The 24883-nt window shown below is 34.7% G+C and overlaps 1 protein-coding gene across 4 annotated transcripts in view; it reads right to left on the reverse strand.

The window, feature by feature from the left end:
• Window positions 1-24883, reverse strand: part of LOC123309999 (potassium voltage-gated channel protein eag) — an 85643-nt gene that overhangs the window by 43280 nt on the left and 17480 nt on the right. For all 4 annotated transcript variants that reach the window (XM_044893350.1, XM_044893347.1, XM_044893348.1 and 1 more), the window contains exon 2: window positions 15768-16001. In XM_044893350.1, coding sequence (XP_044749285.1) covers window positions 15768-16001 — 234 coding nt within the window. The remainder of the gene's footprint in view (window positions 1-15767; window positions 16002-24883) is intronic.

A 24883-nucleotide genomic window follows, 5' to 3' on the forward strand; every position in this document is an offset into this window, starting at 1 on the left:
ATGTGAGTTGCCGCAAAGGGTTTCTCTCCTCTTTTCTCTTTCCTCATGTATATAAAAGCCAATATTTTGGCTGAATATCCAGAAAGTCTTGCATTATCCATTCATTTCGTTCGTTGTCCGCATTCACTTACTGCAATTCTTCATTCCCTTGTTTTCCCCAAATGGATATGTTTGCCTAAATATCCATTTCTTCTTATATTCAGATATTACTGTAGGAAAATTCATGGTTTGATGTGTAGCAACTTGGCACGAAAAAAAAGTGGATATCTAGGTCGTCTTTATCATTTATAATGATTATTATATCGAGATTTCATCAAAATTCATTGTCATGCCGGCTTTGGATTAGCGGAAGAAGATGATTTATATGTGAACTCTACTTGTACACCGTCAAGTTCTCGAACTCCAATATTGAAGCAAATGAAATAAACCCGATTTATACTTCTTCATGTACATAATTGTTCGGAGTAAATCCCAAATGAAAAAAACTTGATTTAGGGGAGTATCTCCGTTATATTTTCAGCAATTATTCAAATAAGTTCCACTCGAGCAACATATTAATTATCCAAACCATACGAGAGATAGTTGAAGAATATGTCCTCAATTTAACTAAACACGTCAACCTTCTTTTCACCAAATAACAGTAATTGTAAATATACAGGGTCTTTCACGAGGAACCTCACCCATATTTATACGAGAAACTACTGAACGTATTTTCATGAAATTCAGCACTTATAAGTATTTCACGATGCTGATGAAATCTAAAATATTTTCAAGGCATGAGCACCTCCGGTTTTTCCGGAAATGACGTCAACTTCCGTTTTTCAAATTAGAACACCATTATTTTATTGCAGAAATGGATTCCTTAGAAAATTTCAAGTTATTTTGATGTAACATTTTTCAGTTTTGGTTGGAAAATTCTCTCTGAGCGGGAAAATTCGAAAAAAAAATCGAAAATAGAGCTCCGCTGAAACAAGAATAACTTCGAGGTTTTTGGATGGAAAATTTTCATTTTTGGGATTTTTCAAGATGTAAGATTGATGTATCCACTTTAAAAATCGAAATCGCGATTCATGATAAAGGGGGTGAAAAAATCGTTTTCAAAGTTAGGGATGACAAAATCGTGAAAAATCAATTTTTTCAAATTAGAACCCCATTTTTTTATGGCAGATATTGAATCTACGTTAAAAAATAATGTGAGTGTATGCATCACACCCTTTGCCCTAAAGTGGATATTTTCTGAGTTATTCACAAAAAACTGTTTTTCGTCTTGAATTTTCAGCTATTTCTTTTTCCTTCACGCCAAAAAGATGAAATTTTCAGGAACTGTTACTTAAACCATGTTTTAGATTTTACTACCCTAATATGCAAGAGAAAAAAGTTACAGGTTGTTCCTGAATAGTTGGCGAATTTTGATTCGAATTTGTATCGGAAACCTCTTTATTTCAACTAATCGGCCATCGGTTTTCTCTCCAGTGATAAATAAATAATTCCTTATGAACCATATGCAAAAACTTACCATGTTTTACATTTTTTTTTTCAATGATAGATATCATTAATTACATCTGCCAAATTCCTTTTTATTCAGTAGCATTTTGTGTTTACTATTAATTTGGTGATAATTCGTATTAAGTTATAAAATCGATCACTATGCCTAATTTTTCCAATGAAGATTATTTAAATCTCATTCTACTTCATGGAGAATGTAATAAAGTTGTAGATAGAACGATTCGACTGTTCATTGAGAGGTTTCCTGACCGACCCAGACCAACGAAAGATACCATTAACAGAACCATGACAAACTTGAGAAATGTCGGATCTTTCGTTAAGAAAACTATACACAGAAAAAAAAGTGTAGTAGAAGATGAGAACCACGAAATTACAGTTCTTGCATATTTTCGTGTGAATCCTGAAAATTCTCTCAAAGATGCCGAGATTGATCTGGGATTATCTCAATCGAGTGTTTGGAGAATATTAAAAAAACATAAAATGCACCCATATAAATTCAATAGGGTACAGCATTTGAAGGAAACTGATTTCGTCAGGAGAACAGAGTTTTGCGTAGCTATGATAATTAGATTTAAAGAGAATGAAAACTTTCTGGACTGTATAATTTGGACAGATGAATCTAAATTCACAAAGAATGGTTCTTTCAATAGGCATAACAGTCATTATTGGGATGAAGAGAACAACCACCACTTCAGACAATGGAACTTTCAAGAGACCTGGAGCTTCAATGTTTTTTACGCCATCAAAAATAATGCAATTCTCGATGTTCACATTTATGATGGGAACTGGTAAGATAGAACACTACACATGTTTGCATTATTTAAAGAATGTTCTCCCTTAGGAGATAGATATTCTCACATATTGACTCAAATAATTGAGCCGCTAGTACAGAACCATAATGACTTATGGTATCAACAAGATGGCGCGCCTCCACACAATTCACTCAATGTGTCAAATATCCTCTACAGGCTATTTGAAGATCGATGGTTGGCGAACAATGGTCCACATCTTTGGCCACCACGTTCTGCCGATTTAACTCCTTGATAACTGATAAAGAGGACTGCATAGAACGAGTCAGAAATGCGTTCAGGTTTGTTTAGATCTTTAGATTCATAGTTTTGAAACTCAATTTGGTTTTTAAACACTTTTGTAGATCTCTTCCTCCCGATGAAATAAGAACAGCAACGCACGAAGCATTCCTGAGACGTATAAATAAATGTCTAGAAATTAACGCTCAAAACTTTGAGCATCTTCTCTAGTTATGCGACACATTCCACACTGTGTATAGGACGAAAATGTGAAGTTATGACGGTTGTCAAAACATTTTTGTGTTTTATATCAAAGTTATTGTCCTATCTTTATAAAGGTCTCGGTAATTAAATATTTCTCACAAAGTGAACAAATGGATTCGAAAAGATGTGATAATTGAAGTTTATATACTTAGATAAACTGATTTAAGAGGTTTCTTATTCATTTTCTGAGTGGAGAGTACAAAAGATCCGTGTTTAAATATATTTATTTTCGTTATGGAACAAAATAAAATTATTGACATATAATAAGCGTTGCTTTACAAATTATAATTCCAAATTTCTTCTTGCAGATCTATCTAAAAGTAAAATCCTCAACAGGTATCATCATTTTAGGTCTCCCAATAAAAGAGAATTCTTTGTCATCCTCTTCACTCACAAAATCTTCCTGATTGTGGAAACTCGTTGCTAAAATATACCTAAGTCATTCAGATTCGAATTAAAAATAATACAAATTTCGGCATTTTTGTCGCGTTTAAAAATAGAAGTTGGTAAATAGTTGTGGCAAAGTCGTTTTGACATTGAAGACATTTCATGTGTCTCCGTTCCAGTACCAGGAACATAAGACAATCATTCCACGCGGCCAACTAACTGATTTTATAAAACTGAATGGAGATTTCATTTCCGAGAATCGCAAAACCTGAACAAGTAAAACCGAAAAATGAAAACAATTATAATTTACGTGAAGAAGACTCTCTCAATTTTTAATCCCGACCGCAAGTCGCCCGAGTCAATTCTCTCAATCTGAAGAAATATCATAATCTTAATTGAAGTCCCGAGTTCTTCAACTCTGTCCGACTCCAGCCAAAGGGGAATAAAATAAACGAACTGTGTTCTTTCAGAATCCTTAATTACGCCTCATTTCGAGCGGACCATCAAAAACGCGGATGGGTAAATTTAATAGTTGGTTTACCATGCCTCTCGGAAGCGAAATATTAAGAATTGAAGTAAAAACGAATCAAAATGTAAATTAACTCGTTTTATGGCAATACGTCGGATGAGGATGTGGAAAATTCATGACGATTCGCCGAAGACCCTTCGTATTGCATGAAAAAATACACGAACATAGCCGCCTGCCTCCAGCCAGACCAGATTTTATTCTGGGACTGAAATATCGCCAATAAATTACTATCCGGCAATGAAAACTCAATGGGAGCTTGCGCTATAATTCCTGTTTACTGGAGAAATTCAGGAGAGCCCCTTTTATGATCGTGACAACGGTTTAACGTCTTCGAAATTTCTTGGATATGTGCCTTTTTTGAAGATTTTAATGAACTTTGAAGGCAGCTAGGAACGCAAAAATATAATGAAAAGGTTATGAGGTATTGAATTAGGAAGAAATAATGCACATTACTTCAAAAACAACCCATATGATCTATTTTTTTCCGAATATCTCATATAACTCATGGATAAGTTTCAAACAACAAATAATATAAAATAAAATTAGAAAGCACTATCGGCAGATGGTAATCGTAAAATGTGAATAGGGCCTTGTGTTGTTATTCTTCGAATAACAGATACAGATAACCATCTCCCACAGATATAAATCTGTGGGAGATGATTCTCAAACACCTGAAGAGCAGAAGAATCTTCATTCAGGAGGCTGTTCGAAACAAAGAAAAAAGAAAGAGCAAAAGTGATAGATCTCACAAATTGATATAAAAATTTGATGCTCCTCACAATACATCTGGAGGACAAGTCCATGAAAGGATATTCATTCATTTCAATATACATTTATTTATTAATTTATTGTACATTTAAAAGTATTGAGTAAGTATTTATCTTTATTTCATGGTCAAGTCAGTAAAATTTTATAAAAATATATTATTTACTGGCTCTTTCTTGTTCTCCTTTCTTTTTTCGTTCAGATATGATTTCGAGATGAAGAGATAATAAAGAAATAATTTTCCATTGAAGAAGCGTCCTTCAGTATGAATAGTTAGCTTATGCTGTAAACAATTTCAACTGTTCTCTGTTTTCCCTTAGCTTTTGTAGCATATACGCCAAAAATGTATGGTACCCTGACACTAACCTCTACTAAAACTTTTTTCTCATACACATGTTATGTTGCTTGATGTATAAAAATTGTCTATAGGATAGCCTATCAGAATAGTAAAAAAAAAGATCATTGTACCTACTCCAGCGTGTCAGATTAAGATATATGTGGTTAATTGTTTGGTGAAAAGTATATATTCTCTTAATCTGACAATTTAAGCGTGACGAAAATGTGTGGGAGGGCGCCAAACTTGCAAAAAAAAACGTTAAGTGTACATTCCCGAGGGCGGTGGCTTCTTTTCTTATTTTGAAGCTAATGATTCAAGAATAACAGAAAAAAATATAATTTGACAGTTTCAGCAAGCGGAAACAATAATTTTTGAATTATCGCATTCGTTATAGAAGTTGTAGAGCATAACATTTTCTACAAATTATGTATAAATCAATTTTTTCTACGCTTGAACGTTTTTGAGATATATGGCGTTGAATGTAGATTGTAGGTACATTACACTGGGTTTCTACATTGACGTTGGCATTTCACCTGTATGGCTAAGCTCCTCTAACTTATCGCCCTCTAACTCGAAAACGGTTAAGAATATATAAAATTGCTTCAGACAAAAGTTGTTAAGAATCTTATTATCTACAACTTTCATAATGAATACAGAAACGATTCAAATTGTAAGATTAAGAAACTCTCCCCTGATTAGTGTCAGGTCAATGGGTCAGCACGTCTACAACAACGAGATTAACCATTTGTATGAAAATCTGACACACTCGAGTATGTACAAATAACGATTTTTTTCAGTCTCTTGAAAGGTAGCTTCCTTTGGGTCCAATTAACATATCCCCTAAAAATCTGACACGCTGGAAAAAAATATTTTTTTACCATTTTCAACTCTTCCGTACGGCCAGCCCCACCACGCAAACTGTCAGATTAACGTGAATTTATTATCAGAGACAATAACAATATCTTAATCTGAAACGATCGAGTAATGTACACCTGACGTTTTTCTTTTACATCTTTGAGAATGTTTTTTCCATCTAATCTTCAAAATCTACTAGGTCTCCACTACGCTCAATTAAATCACGATTTAGCATCGTCGGCTCCCCAACTATCATAAACAATCCAAATTTACGAAATAATCACATTAAAACGATTATTATACAAATATTTTGCTATGATTAGTCGATATTATTTCTACTCATTTCGACTGCCTGAATACGGTAGTTATGCCAAAATTAATGCTGAGCCTTTCTATCCCCCAAATTCAAAAAACCACCAGAATCGGTTGAATCGTTCTTAAGTTATCACAAAAAAAAACTGAATTATTGGAGTACCATTTGGAGACACATATCACCGTAGGGGGGGCTTCGTAGGAGAAAAAATACAAAAAAATTAAAGCACTCCTGTCTTCTCTTTATATTTTATACACTTCATTCATTCAAGTAGCCTACTTGTAGGTGTACAAGTAGGTGGCACATACTTCAACTAAATTTAATGATATCTTTCATATATTTTTTTTATTCCAAGCGAATTTTTTTCCAAGTTTCTGCTTCTGAATTTGGGGATAACATTGTGTGTATTGAATATCTTCTATAGGAAACAATAGGAATGGAATTTGGGGTAATGGAGTATCAATTAGTGATAGTTTTAAAAATCATAAAAGGGTAAAAAATCTCTGCAATACTTCGCATCAAAACTTCGACGATTCTCAAATAAAAATTGATTTGACAAGAATTTGAATATCCTATCCAAATCCAACCCTTTCGGCCATTAGCATCATTCTATTACACGATGATTAAATTTTTGAACCACGTTCGTTACATAGAAATAAAAATATTGTTTGATGAAACGGTACAAACGACAATCAGAATCAATATCCAATATAAGGTCATTTGATTAGTGGTTTTCTGTACTAATAGAAAAATGACGATCTCGTACGCAAATCATTTTTCGGAACATCCCCAGATAATGTGAAATGAACGAAATAAATGAGTGTGTCCGCATTGCTAATGGACTCCAACCAGATACTTCCCATGATAAATTATAGGAACCAGAGAAGATAAGAAATGGCAAACTAGGTCGTTGAAAACTTAAGGGTTCGATGTTTTCAGCTCCCTCTCGAAAAAGGAATTCGAAGAGAATGCAGCATTCGAAAGCGAATATTCATCACTAGATGAACCGCAGTAACCATAATTTTTAACACCAGAGACAAGGATAAGACTGCAAGTATCTTATTTTAGTGAGGGCATAACACAAGGTCTTTATAAATTAATGTAACATAGAAGTTGGGGTAATGTTTGTAGAAATTCTATGATTTTTGATTCCCTAGGCTAGGCAAATTAAGGATTTTTTGGTTCCTAAAAATTGCTAACAAGCTCAAAATGATTTCAATCGATGGAGGACATCTAAAATATGGATAAAGTGGAGTTTACGACAATACAATTTTCTGCCAGGTTTTAACATTTGGGGACGAAGAAACCACGAAATTTTTCGTCTTTTTTGTTTTTCTTGCAATTTTCAGTCAGAAAAGAACATCGCCACAAAAAATTCTCACTTCTTTAGTAGAAGAATCGTCTAAGTGGTTAGGCCAAAATTAGGACTCCTTAAATGATTTTAGGTTATGCCTTGAGCACATTCATATGAAAATATAGTAACAGTATTCGAATATGAGTACAATATAATAATACAAACATTATTCAGATGTGCATTCTTGAACGTTTCTGAGCAGAGGGCTCAGATGTGCAGGGACAAGAAGAAGATTTTACGTCATCTACAACTTTATTGACGTCGAGCTTCTCGTCAGATTTGTAAATCAAATCCTTTTCCAGAATATCAAATTCTTCGTCACCAGAATCCTTTTGGTCTTGAGGAGAATAGCAGGTATAGCACTTCCAATATGAACATATCGCTGAACATTTTAAGGCAGCTTTCTTGCAGGAACATGCTGGTGAATAACTCTTCCTGCAAGTGCAAAAGACGTTGTTCACTAGATCTTCTGGGGCTGAAAGCAGGTCAGTGGTCATTGGATAGAGACCACTCGCAGACGAATGTTGTTCAGTCTTTTGTTACTGGTACCTGAGTAGACAGAAGCAACGAATTTTGCCCGGGATCAGTGGCGTTGTGGTCCATGCAAATAGAGAGAGTTTTCTGGAAGTCTAGGCTTCTTTTGAATGTCTTTTTGAATTTCCCTGCCCAAATAGGCTTTTAGGCTTAAGTCTTGTTGCTTTTAGTGAAGGCAGGAAAAAATAATATTTGATTTCTGACCACTTACAGCCGTTCGGACTGTAAACACATATGTTCTGCTTTCCGTTCCCTAGCTTCATTAAAAAAACATTGTTGATAGGTTCTGAATCCAAGAACTAATCCAGTACATGGGCTGTGAGGATGACCAGCAAGTTTATATCCTTCCTGGCAATTAGAACTTTGCTTTCTGCACTACTGACCTCTCCTGCTGATTTCACAATTAAACGGTCAGCGTCCTAAGTGACCCGTTTGAAGCGGATGCCCTGACAACATAATCTCTCAGTCAGCAAAGCTATCTCTTCTTATTCATTTCATTCAATAAGAAGCGTTTCTTGAGCATTGTGTCTCGTCAGAAATTACCGATACTGATGAATGGGTTCCTGTCATAATGCACTCACTTGGAGGAGTAGGAAAAAACATCCGAATTTTGGAGATCGATTGTTGCTGAACCATTTATACGATTTCAACGATTTGCATGTCATTCAAAAAGTTACTTCCTCTTTTATGAAAAATTGGGAACAAACTTTGTGATACACTCTTCTCCGAAAATTCCTAGGTTTCTTGGCTCCCAAAAGTCCAACCCTTGCAGAAAACTTTCGCAAACTTCAACTTCCCCATATTTGAGAAGCCGTTCGTCTTTTGAAACCATTTCCAGCTTGTAAGCAATTTTTAGGTAGCACAGTTCTTTTTCGACCTAATTTGCCTGGGCTATAAGTAAAAAGCAACAAAGAGTAATTCAAGTCTAACTGCGATATTACAATCATTTATGAAGACCATGTACCATTAGTCCAAGATCCCAGAGCGACCAGACATAACTAATTTTCACACAGATGAAACTTTAGGATCTCAGTAGAGTCTCATGTGCTTTGAAAACTTGCGAACTTGTGGAGCTTGCCCAGTGACACCTGGGCAGATACCAGGTGGCAAAGGTAACTAAAAATAAGTGTTACTTAACTTATTTTCACAAGGCTGATTTTTATATTATATATGTTTTGAAGAATATTATTCTGAAGTTATATTATAAGTGACAGACACTTTCCATGGGCCAAAACTCTTGCCAGACGCTTTGAAGCTGCACAAAAAATAAATGAACTTTACTTATTTTCCTCTCTTCTTTTCTTATGATGTAGTCATCCTAAACCCCTATTTTCCAAAAAAATTTGGATTTACCGAAATTTCGATTATCCGAAATCACGTTGGTCCACATTATTTCGAATAATCGAGACTGTACTGTACTGAAATCGATTTGTGCAAAACCTGGCATCATCTACGAAAATACAAAAGAATTATACTTTTAATAGGAGTCATGCATGTCCATTAACTATTCGAAAGAAAATACTACCCCATTGTATCAGAATTAACAAGGGACTATGAATGCAGTCAGTTAGTTTATTGGGAATAAGTATGTGCTGTGTATGTGCAAGAGTTGATACTCTTAGGCATGTGTATGGTGTATGTGCCATACGCGCAATGTATAGTATCATTGAGTATTAATACTCAATGATAGTATACAGTGAAGGGGCCCCAAACATATTGTGAAAGGGAACCAAGCTACCATAGTCTCACTCACTCTGAAACGCATGCATAATGCTCTCGCGTTCACACTACTATTTGTCTGAATGATGAAATATAACTTTTTTGTAGTTATTTCAATGACATATTTCAATATCAGGCATGTGTAAATAAGTAAAGTTCATTTATTTTTTGTGCAGCAAAGCGTCTGGCAAGAGTTTTGGCCCATAGAAAGTGTCTGTCACTTATAATATAACAGAATGATATTCTTTAAAACATATATAAAAATCAGCCATGTGAAAATAACTTAAGTAACACTTATTTTTAGTAACCTTTGCCACCTGGTATCTGCCCAGATGTCACTAGGTAAGCTGCACAAGGTCGTAGGCATTCAAAGCACATGGGACTCTACTGAGATCCTAAAGTTCCATCTGCATGAATAAATTCCTCAATTATTCATGAAAAGTTGCGGATTTCCATAAGCAAGACGGTAACAGAAGATATGAATTATTTGCATAACTTTTCAACTAACTATATATTCAATATATTCACTGAATTGTTTTCTTCGCTCCGAATATCCTTTCACGTCCCCATTACATAAAATTGTTAAAACCATAAAAACTGAAGTAATAAACATTTTAATGCTTTTGATAACGCTTCGTGAGTAAACAACAACAGGGGTAAAAAACAAACAAAGCATAAAGCATCAATTCCACTAATGAATATTGTCTGCAATTTTTCCGGTTTAATTAACTCCACTTGTAACTCTTGTCAGCACATATCGCACCTTGTACACGGAGCCTTTCCATTACAAAAACAAACAGCTTTTTTACTGGTCAGAAATGTCATCCGAAAATTTCGGCTCACATTTCTTTTACCTCGAACAAACGAGCAAGAAGGACAAACAAAGGTGTAATATCCAACTGTTTCCTCCTGCCGGTTATAAAATCCGATGAGGATAGCCCTTTTTCCGTAAGCGAGCCTCTATCGGGTTAATGAAATGAAACTGAATCAAAACTTACACAGGTAAAATCGATTATCTGCCAGCATTATGTTTTGGCTGGTTAATAGGCCAAATGCTATAGGCCGGATGACGTATGAAGGTAGGGTAAGCGTGAAATTGAATGAGATTGCGTCCCGGATCACGTTTTCGGTAACGCGATTCTCCTGAATAGTTGGATAAGTTGAGAGTAACGATTGATTAGATTTTGGTGAAAAATAGTTTTTTATACAACAAGTGAGTTTAATGAATTTTTATTCATTAGAAGAAAGTTTAACCCACGAACCCGAATAAGTAAACATTTATAACTCACGTGTTGTATACACATTCACTAATACCAGAGGTCATGCCTCTGTGATAGATTATATAGTCACCAATAGACCCATACATCCAGGTCAGATCCTCGAGGTTAGAACTCTTAATTCAGCTAACATAGGAAGTGATCATAAATTACTGCTAGGAAAAATTAAAATAAAACTAACACCCAAGAAATATAAGCATTCGACAAAGCAAATAGAGAAAATCAATATCGATTCCTTGTGGGATCTGTCCATAAGGAAGTTATACCAAGAAAGGCTTAGGGAAAAGATAGACACAAACCCCGTAAACAATTCAGATGACGTAGACGCATGCTGGGTAAAAATTCAACAAAATATCAAGGACGCTGCTAACGAAGCTTTAGGCAAGCGTGTAGTAAAACGTGATACCAACAATGTAAGTAAGACACCATGGTTTTGCCAAGAAGTCAAGGCTAAATGTAGGGAAAAGAAGATAGCCTACCTTAAATATAGATCCTCAAAAACCGCAGAATCTTACGAACACTACAAACGTGTACGAAATGAAACAACAGCCTTGGTCAGACAAACAAAAAATAGTCACTGGGAAAAATTTTCAAAGAAGATGGAAGATGATTTTTACGGTCTGCAGAAGCAAATGTGGCGATTCATTCGGAACCAAAGAAAAGAAATCAGAGAATTGAATGAATCAAGTAAGATCAAACAAGAAACATGGATCCAATACCTCACCGAAATGTATAAAGCAGACAGTCCTAGGACTGAAAATAGAATACCAGAAATAACAACGAATGAGGACATTGAAATAAATGAATCCGACGTGGAAGATGCTATCAGAAAAATGAAGAATAGGAAGAGTCCGGGAATAGATGGTATAACGAATGAATTACTCAAATATGGCGGACCAAGCCTCACACGTCAACTAACCTGTTTGATCCGGAAGGTCATCTCCAGTCATAAAATCCCGGATGAATGGCGGACGAGTATCACAATCCCAATGTTTAAGAAGGGTGACAAAAAACTTCCAACTAACTACAGATGCATTAACCTTCTCTGCACTACATTGAAACTAACAACGAAGATCATAACCAATCAGATCAACCGGCTGATTAGGTACGCTATCAGATGAGCAACAGGGGTTTAGATCAGGGAGATCATGCACCGATGCGGTCTTCATCATCAGGCAGATAATGGAAAAGTCCATCGAATATAATAAACCAGCATATTTATGTTTCGTAGATCTGGAAAAAGCGTTCGATCGGGTTAAACTTGAGGACATCATACATCTTCTCCATGCCAGACAGATCCCTCACAACTTGATAAAAACCATTGAGAATATATATGAGGCAAACAAAATCAATGTCAGAATAAATAATGAGCTAACCCAGGCAATACCAGTTGGAAAAGGAATTAGACAGGGGGACTCTCTAAGCCCACTTCTTTTCAACATCATCATGGACGTGATAATACAGAAAATACGTAAACTGAGGGGATACAAAATGGGCGATAAAGAGATCAAGATCTTATGTTACGCCGATGATGCGGTCCTGGTCGCAGAGAGCGAAGATGACCTACAGCGGCTTCTTCATATGTTCAATCAGACGGCTAAAACGTTGAATATGGTGATATCAATATCCAAAACAAAATGCATGACAACGGCAAAAATTCCAACACGTTGTAAGCTGGTTGTTGATGATAAAATAGTTGAACAAGTCATGAAATTCAAATATCTCGGTATAGAAATATCAGGATATGGAGACGTTGAAGCCGAGGTCCAAGAGCAAACCAACAAAGCCTCTAGAATAGCAGCTTGCCTCAATAACTCAATCTGGCGTAATAAACATATTTTAACAGAAACGAAATCAAGAATATATAAGGCAACAATAAGACCAATAATGACTTATACTGCTGAAACTCGACCGGACACATCGAAGACAAAACGATTACTGGAAACGGCAGAAATGAGGGTACTCAGAAGAATTGTTGGAAAAACATTGCTAGACCGAGAACGCAGTGAAGCTATCAGGGAAACATGCAGGATAAAGGATGTTAACAGCTGGATACTGGATAGGAAGGTCGAATGGAATCAACATATCAATCGAATGGACGACACACGAATTGTAAAAATTGCCCGCGACAAATCACCTTTGGGTCGCAGAAGTGTCGGACGACCGAGGAAGCGATGGAGTGACACTTGAGACCAGACTAGGCATGGTGACGAAGAAGAAACAGGGAATTATGCCTATTTTTGAAGTTTGAAGAAGAAGAAGTGTTGTATACAGAATTTTATTCCATTTTGATAAGGATTCAAATGATAACACTCTCCGGGCAAAAAGCACTTTCCGCAAATGTTAGGAAAATTCTTTGGCATTGCCTTGTCCTTACTCTATGACAGTGGTTCCCAACTAGTGGTCCGTGGACCACCAGTGCTCCGCAGAAGCCAAAATATGGTCCGCGAATGATTTACAGTTTTTTATTCAAGATTTAGCCGCTGCTCTCAGACCAAACTGTTTAATAGATGGCGTTAGTGATAAGAATCAGTAGCACACTCAACACATACTTGCTGAAAAATTTGAGAACGTCGCAAATATATTCATTTTTGAAGATAACCTTGGAGCTTTTATTTGCAAACTACAAATGTGATTATACGTAAAAATTTCCAAAAAGATGGAATCAATCAAATAATCGTCAAGACCGAACGGTTGCATCGAGCTCCATAAAATTTTCAGATTTATTACTAGAAGAGTTGCTCTTTCAGAATATGTATCACATTTCCATCTACGGTTATTGTTATTGAGAGATAATCCACTCGAAATGTGACTATCGAAAAATTTATGAAAAAATGGAATAAATTAAATAATCGTCAAGACCGAACGGCTGCATCGAGCTCCATAAAATTCTCAGATTTATTTCACGTTTATTACAGGTGGTCTCTGCTAACAAGAATAATTTAAAAGAGGTCCCTGGCCAAGAAAAGGTTGGGAACCCCTGTTCTATGAAAAATCGTTGGTAACCCATTTTTACCAAATCTCGATCAAATATTTCGAGCCTTTTCGACAATATCGAGTACATAATTCGTTATTTATTTGGAATACTTTCAACGCCCTGTATTTTCAAAACAGAGCATTACCGGACGAAGGCCTTAATAAAAAACACTGTATAATAGTACAAAGTATAACGTATAAAGGGAAAGTTCTACTATGCATTAGAAATCAATGATCAATGAATCAGTCAGTCAGTTTTTGGATTTTACATTGAACTAGCCAACTCCTTATTAACTGCATTTTGTACGAAGCCTATCTCTGTGTCAAATGGACTATATGAGCAGGAATGAAATACCTATGGTTACCTGATGAAAAGAAGTTATACCACATACACATAAATCATTTTTGTGTGAATGAAGATTTATGTTATGAATGAAATTTGTATTGCTTTACTGTGATTTGAATCGAAATGAATGTCTGAGAAGTGAAGACCAATCAATCGAATGAGTATTTCACAAACCAACACATTGAGTTCTTCTGGTTCAACCAGACTCTGACATGATCAGAAAAAAATTTAATCATAGCATTCTGGAAATATTATTTTTGTTACATTTTGTGTGAATTCATGAATGAATTAAGAAATATATACCTTATGATCGAATAACCATTGATTTTTTTTCTCATTTTCGTTTATCAGTCAGATTCAGATTCAGCATATTGTGGATACACAGCTTTTGAAATATCAACTCCTTAAATTCAATGTATTTATAATTCAGTTATGAATAGTCAAAATATCATTCTGACATCAAATTGGGTTATTCATATGCCCATTTAATGGTTCTCCATCTATTTTTCTTCATCTTATCGTTGATCGGACAATTCAAGCTTTGTGAAACCCACTGGTAGTTTGTATGTGGTCGCTAGTAGTTAACTGGGGGTTTCATAATAAAACTCGTTCCTTTAGTAGAACTAAACGAAGCTTTAAATTTACAGAGAATTTGAAATTGATGGAAAAACTGTAGCTCAAAACCTCTTATACAGGTGTAAATTCACAGTTCTGCTAGGTCATTCTGAATTTTGCTGAATTATATTCCAGTGAGCCATCACGAAACATCACTTGATAAGAGTGTATGATGATTGCAGTTACTCAAAATGCCCATTCTCTCCCTACATTTCTATATTAAATTCGAATGGTTTTCTCATCCGATTCAGTCTAATCCAGAATTTTTCTGTGAGCATTTACGTACAAAGTAATCAAGAAACGAAAAACCCTTATTTTTCAATTATTTTCGTTATAATAACGACCCTCACGAACCAAAATTATTGGTATAATATCTCCACATAACTGGATGTATCTCCAAAATATGGCTCAAAAATGTTTAGTTCGTGATCACTAGAAATATACCTGAGTAAGTGTAAATTTGCAGCAGTTTTTATTCAGTTAACACTTAAATAATTCATACCTAGTTGAACAAATGTTTCGCTACATGAAGTATCAACTGTGCCTTCTTGTGTTGACTGAAACACTTTTGTCATGTTTAAATATAAGATTTAAAATGAATACAAAATCCTTTTTAGGAAGGCAATTACTGGGGGAATACAATTAAGAAATGTTTTGCACACTGTTATCGTGTGAAAAATATAATATCGCGCGCAGATAAATAAAAAATATTCCATTGATTTTCAATTGGACTCAACTTTCGAATGTTGTGTTACTGGTACTTACATTTTCGTCTATTGCAAAAATGCATTTGACAGAAAATTATCAATTTGATGATCGTAAATGTGCGAGAAATTTCAAACGCTCACTGTTTCTCTTTGCTGTGATGCTTCATCAATTCATAATTTCTAAATTCGAAACTTGATAAATCATTTCGGAGATTTAAATTATTAGTCAAAGTGAAAAAAACATTTGGTACTCACTATTTTTCTTGTATAAAAGAATCTCGAACTGATCGTACAGCTGGTGCTCCAAAACCTGATCTATCCTGTCGATTGTTTCCTTGTCTGTCAGTTCCCCATACATGAAGGTGCATCTGCAGGACTTTTGCATCACTTCCGCCCTGTTGTAGCCAGAAATCTTGCAAAAGGACTCGTTGCAGTACACGATGGGGAAGTCTACGATTTGTGCGTTGGCCAGTAGAAAACTGCTGTCAGCTACGGAAAAAAATCAACAAATAATGACCTCATAATAACAAGGAAAAGAACCATAGTTATTTGATTTGAGCAATAAACACAGTATATAAAAGAAATGATAAAAAATTGAGTAATAAATGGTAAAAAATTTTGTCCCTTCAAGTTGATGATTTCACTTCTGAATTCCATCAAGTTTGGTCCTTGTAAATGATCGCTATGGACAGAGGTTGAGTAGAATAGCTCTAGGCTAAACTTCGCCTCATTATTGTATTCATAGAGTACATAATAAAGGCCCTTTACTATTATATTATTATTATAATCATTCTTTTGCGCTCCATACTAACAATTATAATGAAATTCGGAAATTGACAGTCAGTCTAATTATTACATTTTCAATTGTCATTAACATTTTGTGAACCTCCTTCTTAAACAGCCACTAAAATTATTGAAATTTGCAAAATGAGAATATTTCCACTCCCACTGCAATGTTAATACTCAATGATAATAAGAATTTGTCAACAATTTTACCATTGCTCACAAAGGGTGAGGCAGAGCATATTTATCACCCTTTGTGAGCAATGGTAAAATTGCTCGATTCATATGAATGAATCGCCTTTACTGCATAAAAAATGCCTACGTACTTGTTCGACTTTGATATTTTGGTCCGTTTTAGTGGAATTCTAGTCAATATTTTCAATACAATTGGAGCTTTTGTATACAAAAATCGACTTAAGCATCTTTAAACAAACCCCAGAACGACCTTTTTTATGTTTAGAATACTTTTTAGGCCTCGGTATTTATGAAAATCATTTTATCATGTTTTATTTTGTATTTTCACAATCGGCTGATATAGGTGAATCTACCTACAAGGTGGATCCCCTGGATTTTATTCTTTTTTTTTTATTTAGGGGCTAGGTAGCAAAAGGGTTCAACTACATTTTCTGTACAGAGTGGGCAAAATTCGTTGTCTACTCAGGGGATCTCGAGAACTATAGCAGCTAGAAGAAAACAATGAGAAAAAAAAAATGGTGTGAAAATCGTAGCCTCCTACGATTTTTCGTTTGTCAGCTATTAGCAGAAAAAAAAAAGTTCTCATAACCTTTTTATATTTGAAGTTGTAGATCTGAACCTTGAACCTTCCACAGGCACTTTTTTACGTAGAATCCACTGACGATGTCAAAATATTTTTTCACTTCGAATCATTAGTAGAGGCGAACTTTCGTTTTTGAAATGCAAATTTTAATTGAATTTGTAATCTTTGAATTCGAAAAAAAATGTTTGTCAGTAGATTCTACCTATAAAAGTGCCTAAGAAGGTTCAAGTGTCCGATCTGAAACAAAAAAGTTATGAGAACTTTTCGAAATCGTCAAAATCCCAATTTATCTTTATAACTCAAAATTTTGAAATGATAGGATGGCTCTGTTTTCAGATATGGATTAGTCAGGAAAAAAGGTCTTAGCGAATGTGTCCGTTTTTTTCTAGATGCTATAGTTCTCGAGATCCCCTCAGTAGACAATGAATTTTGCCCACCCTGTACTTCTGAAATGATTGGCTTTAACTTGCATTTAAAAAGTCTAGGAAAATTATACCTACCTTTATCAATACCTTGATTTTGTACAGATGAAAATAGAGTTCAAAGATAAAATGATTTTTGATTTAGGATATCTTTTAAATGTGATATTGTGCACTTGGGTCGTTTTTTAAAATGTTTGCACTTGAACCCTTTCACTTACATGCCCCTCAAATATTTATTTTATTATTTCTTAAGAGACTTTTGTATTTCTCATTTTCCGTGAGCTTTCCAACTAGCCAAACATTTCTCTATGGGGTTGAAGAAAAACACTCAATTCGGTTGCCAGAAAATGAGGGTAATTGAAAATCAATTGATGGGTTTCATGGTTTCCATTTTGAGTAATTGGTTGAGGAGATATTAATTTTATTACAGACTTACGCCCAAGCCTGTATAAATTTGATCCTCTGTTAGAATGTTCAAAGGCTTCATAAAACTCAAAATCCTCCGCTTGACTTTATTAGTCCGGTCCTTTTGTGTGTATATTTTCGCAACCACCATAGGCCGCAGGTAGTTTAAAGATACGAGCTGTAGATTTTATTAATTCACAGTTATTATGAATTTTATAATATGGTCTCGGTAAATTACAACGTCCGAACCACCCCACTATAATGTGGCGGATGAAAAGCCACCTTTGACCTTCAGAGCTGAGGACTATCCCTTGAAAGTGGATCGTTGGAAGTTGGCATGTTTTCACGTTCATTCCCAATGGGGATGAACAAAAAGTCTCGATGTTTTTGATGTATCGTGAGAAGTTGCCGAGTTAGAAGAAAGTTCATATTATTTTAGAATTACGAAAATTCAAAATCAGAATAAGTTTCGATTTTTCATTCAATTGATTCATATTTAGAGAGATATAATGTGTAGGGTGGAGAAATAACAATTTAAAAAAAAAAATTTCTCAACAGAAAGTGACATTTCAGAATCAACAGACTTCATCCTTCAGTTGAAAATTGATCTTTTGATAATCTCGAGTAGTTACTGGGTGATACCGCAACAAATACTGAAATGTATAAATGGGTGAATCAACTTTTATTTGATCAACATCAGGCCCTCAGAGTCCCTGATCGATAATATAAATTTATATAAAAGTAATGAATTTCATTTGTATTCCGTTATATTCTCACTGATATTATCTAACATTTTATCACAAAATATTTTATTTTATTTACTATCTACCAGTTCTTTAATGGTTGTCCGAAAGACCAAAAGTTGGTTTGCAATAATAGGACAGATTGTCCTGAACATGAATAATTATGAGTTTCATTCATGAATCTTTCAAATGCAGCGCAGAAACTATTTAAAATCATTATTCAAATATGAGGTTTTAAAATTTAAATCGCTTCGTTTTTAGTTAACGATTTGGCAACAGCGCCTACTAGAACATATAAAGAACAATGGCCTGCTTATAAAATAATAGCTGTTGATTGATAGCCATCATAAGGCGCGAACTCAACAGCAACCGGCCATAAAAATCTCATAAAATTTTACGACCTTCCTCGTTCGTCGCAGACTCCATAGGCAGCCATCTTTGTCTATCTCATCAAGATAGTGTATTTGTTGTCCTTTATTATCAACACATATTTCAGTCGATGTTGCCAACTTGTGCAATAGAAACGAAACTCTTTAAATCATAAAAAATACATCATTTTCGTCAGAAGGAGTGTTCCCTATTATTTCATCATGTGGGTATTTAAAAATTGATTCACCCTGCATCAAAAACTGAAATGTATAAAATACATTGATTTGAGATGAGACTCATAGTATCTAGTTATCAATTCAAAACACGAATATCGAAATTCTAGACATTGTATTAAGATTTTTTGTTTGCCTTCAGTCGTTCGGATATGGAAAACATAAATTTTGTGAACGTCGACCTTGTACCATCGATATTGTCCTATCCCTGTTCCCCAACGTCTTCATGCCGATTTAGCACCTAATCCCGCTCTTGTGAGCTTTGTAGAATATCGATCAGGGTGTTTGCTTTCTCATTCTGCAATCGTAGGTAGGTAATGAAACATCCAGCTAATCGTACGATTTCGTGACGTTCATTTCTAGCGGGGGTCAAGGATAAGAAGTCATGTTGCTGGGATATTGCGGTTTCTGTTTCAGACGTTGAATACACCCACAACAGACACGTGTACCGGAAAGATTGAAATCGAATTGTTGGATATTCAACGAGAGCAGTTTAGCAAATGGGGAAAAGAAATGGTGTACCTAATTGCTGAAATTACATTCGTGCTCTACAGGTTAGGTATAAATTTAACTTTTTGTTCCAGGGTGAGATAAGATATCTGTTGGGGTTTGCGAGAGATTCCTCGAACACACTGCAGTGCGAAACCCTTCGCTGGTCCTCTGCATCCCCCTCAATTTCCATAAAAATTGGAGTAGCTTCGCCTGTTCAATGAGACCGCAGTAGAAGGGATGAAGTTGATACTGCATCGCTCAACTGAATTTATACTTTTTCTGTATCCATCACATATTTTTGTTCTGATACTTTTCCTGAATTCTTAGATAACACGTGTAAATATGAATATCAAAAATATTTAGTTTGAAATTACAGTGCAACCTTAATATAACGAACCTCAATATAACGATTTCCTCGATTTAACTAATTTTTTCCTAATCCCTTGAATTGTCCATAAAAGTCAATGTAAATTTAACCTTTACATTACGAAAATTTTTCACGAACAACCTCATTATAACGAATTTTCAACTATCAAAGAAAAGTGTAAATACCTCTAATTAACGAATTATGTCAACTCAAAACCTCTGTATAACGTTCGCACCAATAAATTACCCTCAATCCCATAGTATGTGATTCAGTTGCGACAGGCTTCAACACGTTTTTTTCGTAAAACAGTCAAAGTTGATTGATGGCAAGTAAGGTATAAACAGTAGGTACCTACTGCTCGTCTAGTTGCAATGGCTGAGAAACGTAAACGATGTTCTTTATCAGTCGTAGAAAAGCGAAACATCATTAATTATGTTGACAATAATCCTAAGATGAAAAAATTAGACATAGCTAATAAGTTCGGGATTAACCCAAGCATATTGACTGCAATTTTAAGTAGAAAATATGTACCTAGATGTGATAAAAATGTGTTCTCATTTATAAGTAGAAGTTGTTCGCTAAAACAAGTCGAATACGTAATGTTGAGTTGAATAAAACTACAGTGGAACCTCGATATATAATAACAAATTTTAGACCAATCTCACCTCAATATAAAAAACCTTATTTTAACGAATTACTTGATATAACGAATTTTCACTTGTTCCCTTCCGATTTGTTATATCGAGGTTTCACTATATATACTAATATTACTACTATATAAAGTATGAACACCTTGAAAACGAATACAAAACTTTGCTAAGTTGCCGATGTGCCCACTCTAAATGTTCGTCTTTATACAGGGTGAGTGTTTGAGTCATACAGTATATTCTTGAGGTCAAAAGAAACACTGTTTTCCTACACCATTCTCTCCGAATCGGCTCGGTTTAAAAGATACAGGCTGTTGAAAAACCATAAAAAAATTATTTTTAGTAATCTCACAAATGGTATTATCGAATGAAATGAATATCGGAATATGGTTTTTCATTTATTTGATGGATCTTTTTCGAACATAAGATCACCCACGTCTTCCACTATCTCGTGTTGTGAAAATTACTCAATGAAATAGATAAATAAATACGGAAAAGTTTTTTTTTATTATCCACTCATTTCAAAAGGCGACAAATTGCAGGGTAGAAAATAAGTCTAATTCGACCCTGAATAGGGTCTCTGTTTTTGTTCTCCAATTCATCTTTCAACTCAACGATAATCAGATATTTTGGTGAAGTTTTGTTCCGAAATTCTTGGAGATAGTTTAATAGGGTTGGGTATAATTCTACTGTCCGTCATTTATGATTCTCAAACAACCTCTGGCAAAACCTCGGGATATCGATGTAAAGAATATCATTTAGACTAACATTGATGCATATCTTTGGTTTGCATGGGTGGTAAATAGGGATGTTTTACCACCGAAAAATTGATGTTTCTGAAATATCAATGTATCTCTTGCATCCCTATGCATAACACATCCTACCCCCCCTTGAATAGCCTTCGACTACTGCAAAAAGCTTTCCATTCCTTCATCCTGATAAAATGCTATTTGGCATAATTCTTAGGTCTTATTTGGTTTACAGTTACTTTGCTTAAGTTCCTGTTGGTGAATATTACGAGTATTTGCTCTACATTTAGATATTGTATCGAAAGGTATTCAATACTTTAATATCTGAAGCATCACTAATCGACTTTTCTTGAGATTTATATTTTCAAAAATTAGAAATGTTGATTTTGAAGCTGTTGATATTACTTGGCCAAATAGTTAGTGTTCTGTTGGATTTTCATAATCTTTCCCAGGATTCTCGACTTGAGTTTTTTTGAACCGGAAGAGTTTTAGAGATTTTTTCTATATTTTCACAATATTATACAATTTACAATTTCATGTTTTCGTATAATGCAGGAATTCATAATTCTTTCCGGGTTCATTTTTTATAGATTTCCCTTAGCTTGAATCAATATTACTTCGAAATTGCTGGAGATAGTCCATTATCGATTAATTCCATTTTTTGAATTGCTCATTCTTGTTCTCGCCTCTAATCATATCTTCATTATGACGCCTCTTACTCTGATTATGATAACTTAGAACAGGAGTTCTAAGGGAATTAGAAACAGACACAGATTAAAGGAAACACATAAAAACCGCCCTTGCTCGCTTCGCCTCACTCAGTAGAAAAACATCTAAATGTTACTGTTCTCTACACCCTCGGTCAGTGAATAAACCTAGTAAAAAACTTATATCAATTCCACTTAACCTTTCTTGTCAGCTGTCTCAAGAATACCTCATCTTCCCTATATCAAGGGGGAAAAAAGAAAAGATTCTGGATGAGTTATCGAAATGCGTAGGTTATAAATGTCGACTTCGCTGATGTTTCATAAATAATGCTTTCAATTTAATAAACGTTGGAGACAGACTATTATTCATTGTTTAGAAGGACCTTCATCATGAAATGAAAGAAAAACGTTATTGTATTGAATGAGTTCTTTCAGAACAGTTTAACTGTGGGAAAAGTGAAATTAAGAGATTCACTTTATACTATCTTGAACATTCCCGAAATAGTTATGCGGAATATGTAGGAATGTGAGCTGTTCAGAATATATACATTCCGTTTCATTCGGTGACAATACGAGTACAATAGGAGGTAACTAAAGATTCAGGAAAAATACACAAGGTGATAACTTCTCCAAAAGCATTAATATTCTTAGAAAGGTCGTTGAAATGGAAAGGTTTTCTTTGATGAATTTGATTGCGCAAAAATATTTCGAAAGTTCATCATTATTCTGCTGTTTTAAGGGGTTATCACCCCTTGAAACCACCCCAAATAGATACAAATTCACATCTGAAAGAAAAGATATTTTTGGTCGGATGCTAAAATGCAACCATTTCAAAAGAAAACAATCTGAAATGGTACAAAATACTGACGCATTTTTGAACATTTTTGTAACATATTGGTCGTCGTAGTAAGTACGATGTACGTTCATTCTGTCTACTTTTATATTGTCATATTGACATGAAAGACTATCTGTATATACTAAATATATTAGTATATACAGGGTGTATTTTAAAGTGAGGCGTTTTTAAACAGAAGGTAGGAGCTCAAAATGAAGCGTTTCACCAAAAATCCAAAAAACACCTATACAAAACTTTCAAAATGACAAAGTGGAAGAAAAAAAATTGAAAATGATTAATGAAATAGATCCTAATACGACGCTAAACCGTTTGTTAGCTGAATTATCTCAAAGCAATGAAAAAAACTTATAGATTCGACCATGTGGTTTCGTTTAGGATATTGGCACGTTCGATATTTACGTGGTAATGAAAATGGAAACTTTGGATTGCCGAATTGTCCTCATTATTTTTCAGTTACTTACAGGATTTTATGAAATGGCTCATTGTGATACCAACTGACAGAAGAGACTTAGGACACAAATGTGAAAAAAAAATATTTCTTCAAAACCTCATCAATAAAATTCGTTCTAAATTATTCACAATGTGCGTCACAATTATCTTGTTTGAACATTCCAACAATCGTCGTAAAAATGGAATGAAATGGGGAAACATCAAACACTTTTTCAACATAACCAACATGAGCACTTTCAAGAAACTGACTCGATTTTCTAAATTTTTTTCTACCCTAAATTGCACGATACAACAATTATTATTGTCTCAAGTGATGCCTTTCCGATGAACTTGGTACTGAATAATTCATTGTCCAGCCATATGTTTATGTTTTGTTTCGTTTTTGCGAAGCCGTCCCGTGCTTGAAATTCAGTGAAATTTTGTTGAATTTCTGGGCGTTGTATCTCAGCCAGATATATATTTTATATAGACAAATTTTGATGAGTTCTACCTTCTGTCAAAAAAAAATGCCCCACCTTTGAAAATACCCTATATAGTAGTGCAAGCAGAGCATAGTTATATGCTATGCTTCGATCGAAGATGAAAAAGAACGAGCGTGGAATTGGTCTGAAATGGAGTCTCAATTTCTGATTGAAGCTCCGCTTTGTCGTCCGACTACCCTCATATAAATACCTAGTACAAAACAGCATGTCTTGTTCACCAACAAACTCCCAGCAATAAAAATAAAACTTCCAAACCTATTGCATCATTTAAAGAAAACTAAGTCGTGTTTGATCGTATTTTGAATAGCTCTATCAATTTTAAAGCTCAAACGAACTTACTTTTAAGCCGAATAATAAAGAAAAGCGGAAATTGTACCAGCTACGGAACTTATAAGTGGAATTACGCTACATCGTAGAAGTTTCATTTGTTTTTCAGCTTCAACTTCATCTCAGTTTTCTTGGGGATAATTGCGGTATTATCTGATCTTATTATCTAGGTTTATTGCATGAACTTCTGACCCCCCACGCCAGAGGAATTAGTGGTTTCAGTTACAATTACAAGTTACAATAATAGGCTAACGCATAAATGGTAACTCAACTGGAAGGGTTCAATGTGGAAAAAATTCCCTATCAAATTTTTGTCAATTGGTTGAATTGTGCACACTGATGTAGAAATATCGAATTTTCACCCTTTATTTTGATGTCAATGATTGTTTTGTGTTATTGTGTTATCGGAAACATTTTCGTAGAGTAGTTGGCCTTGCGGCTTTCACACTCTTCTCCAGATGAACATTCACTTATCCAGATATCTCGGAAAAGTAGTTTTAAGCAAATTCTTTCCCACACTGGGTAATGTGGAAATTTCGGAAAAAAAATCTGGTTCGTTGC

This window comes from Coccinella septempunctata, chromosome 3 (genome assembly GCF_907165205.1).
Source record: "Coccinella septempunctata chromosome 3, icCocSept1.1, whole genome shotgun sequence".
Taxonomy (NCBI): domain Eukaryota; kingdom Metazoa; phylum Arthropoda; class Insecta; order Coleoptera; family Coccinellidae; genus Coccinella; species Coccinella septempunctata.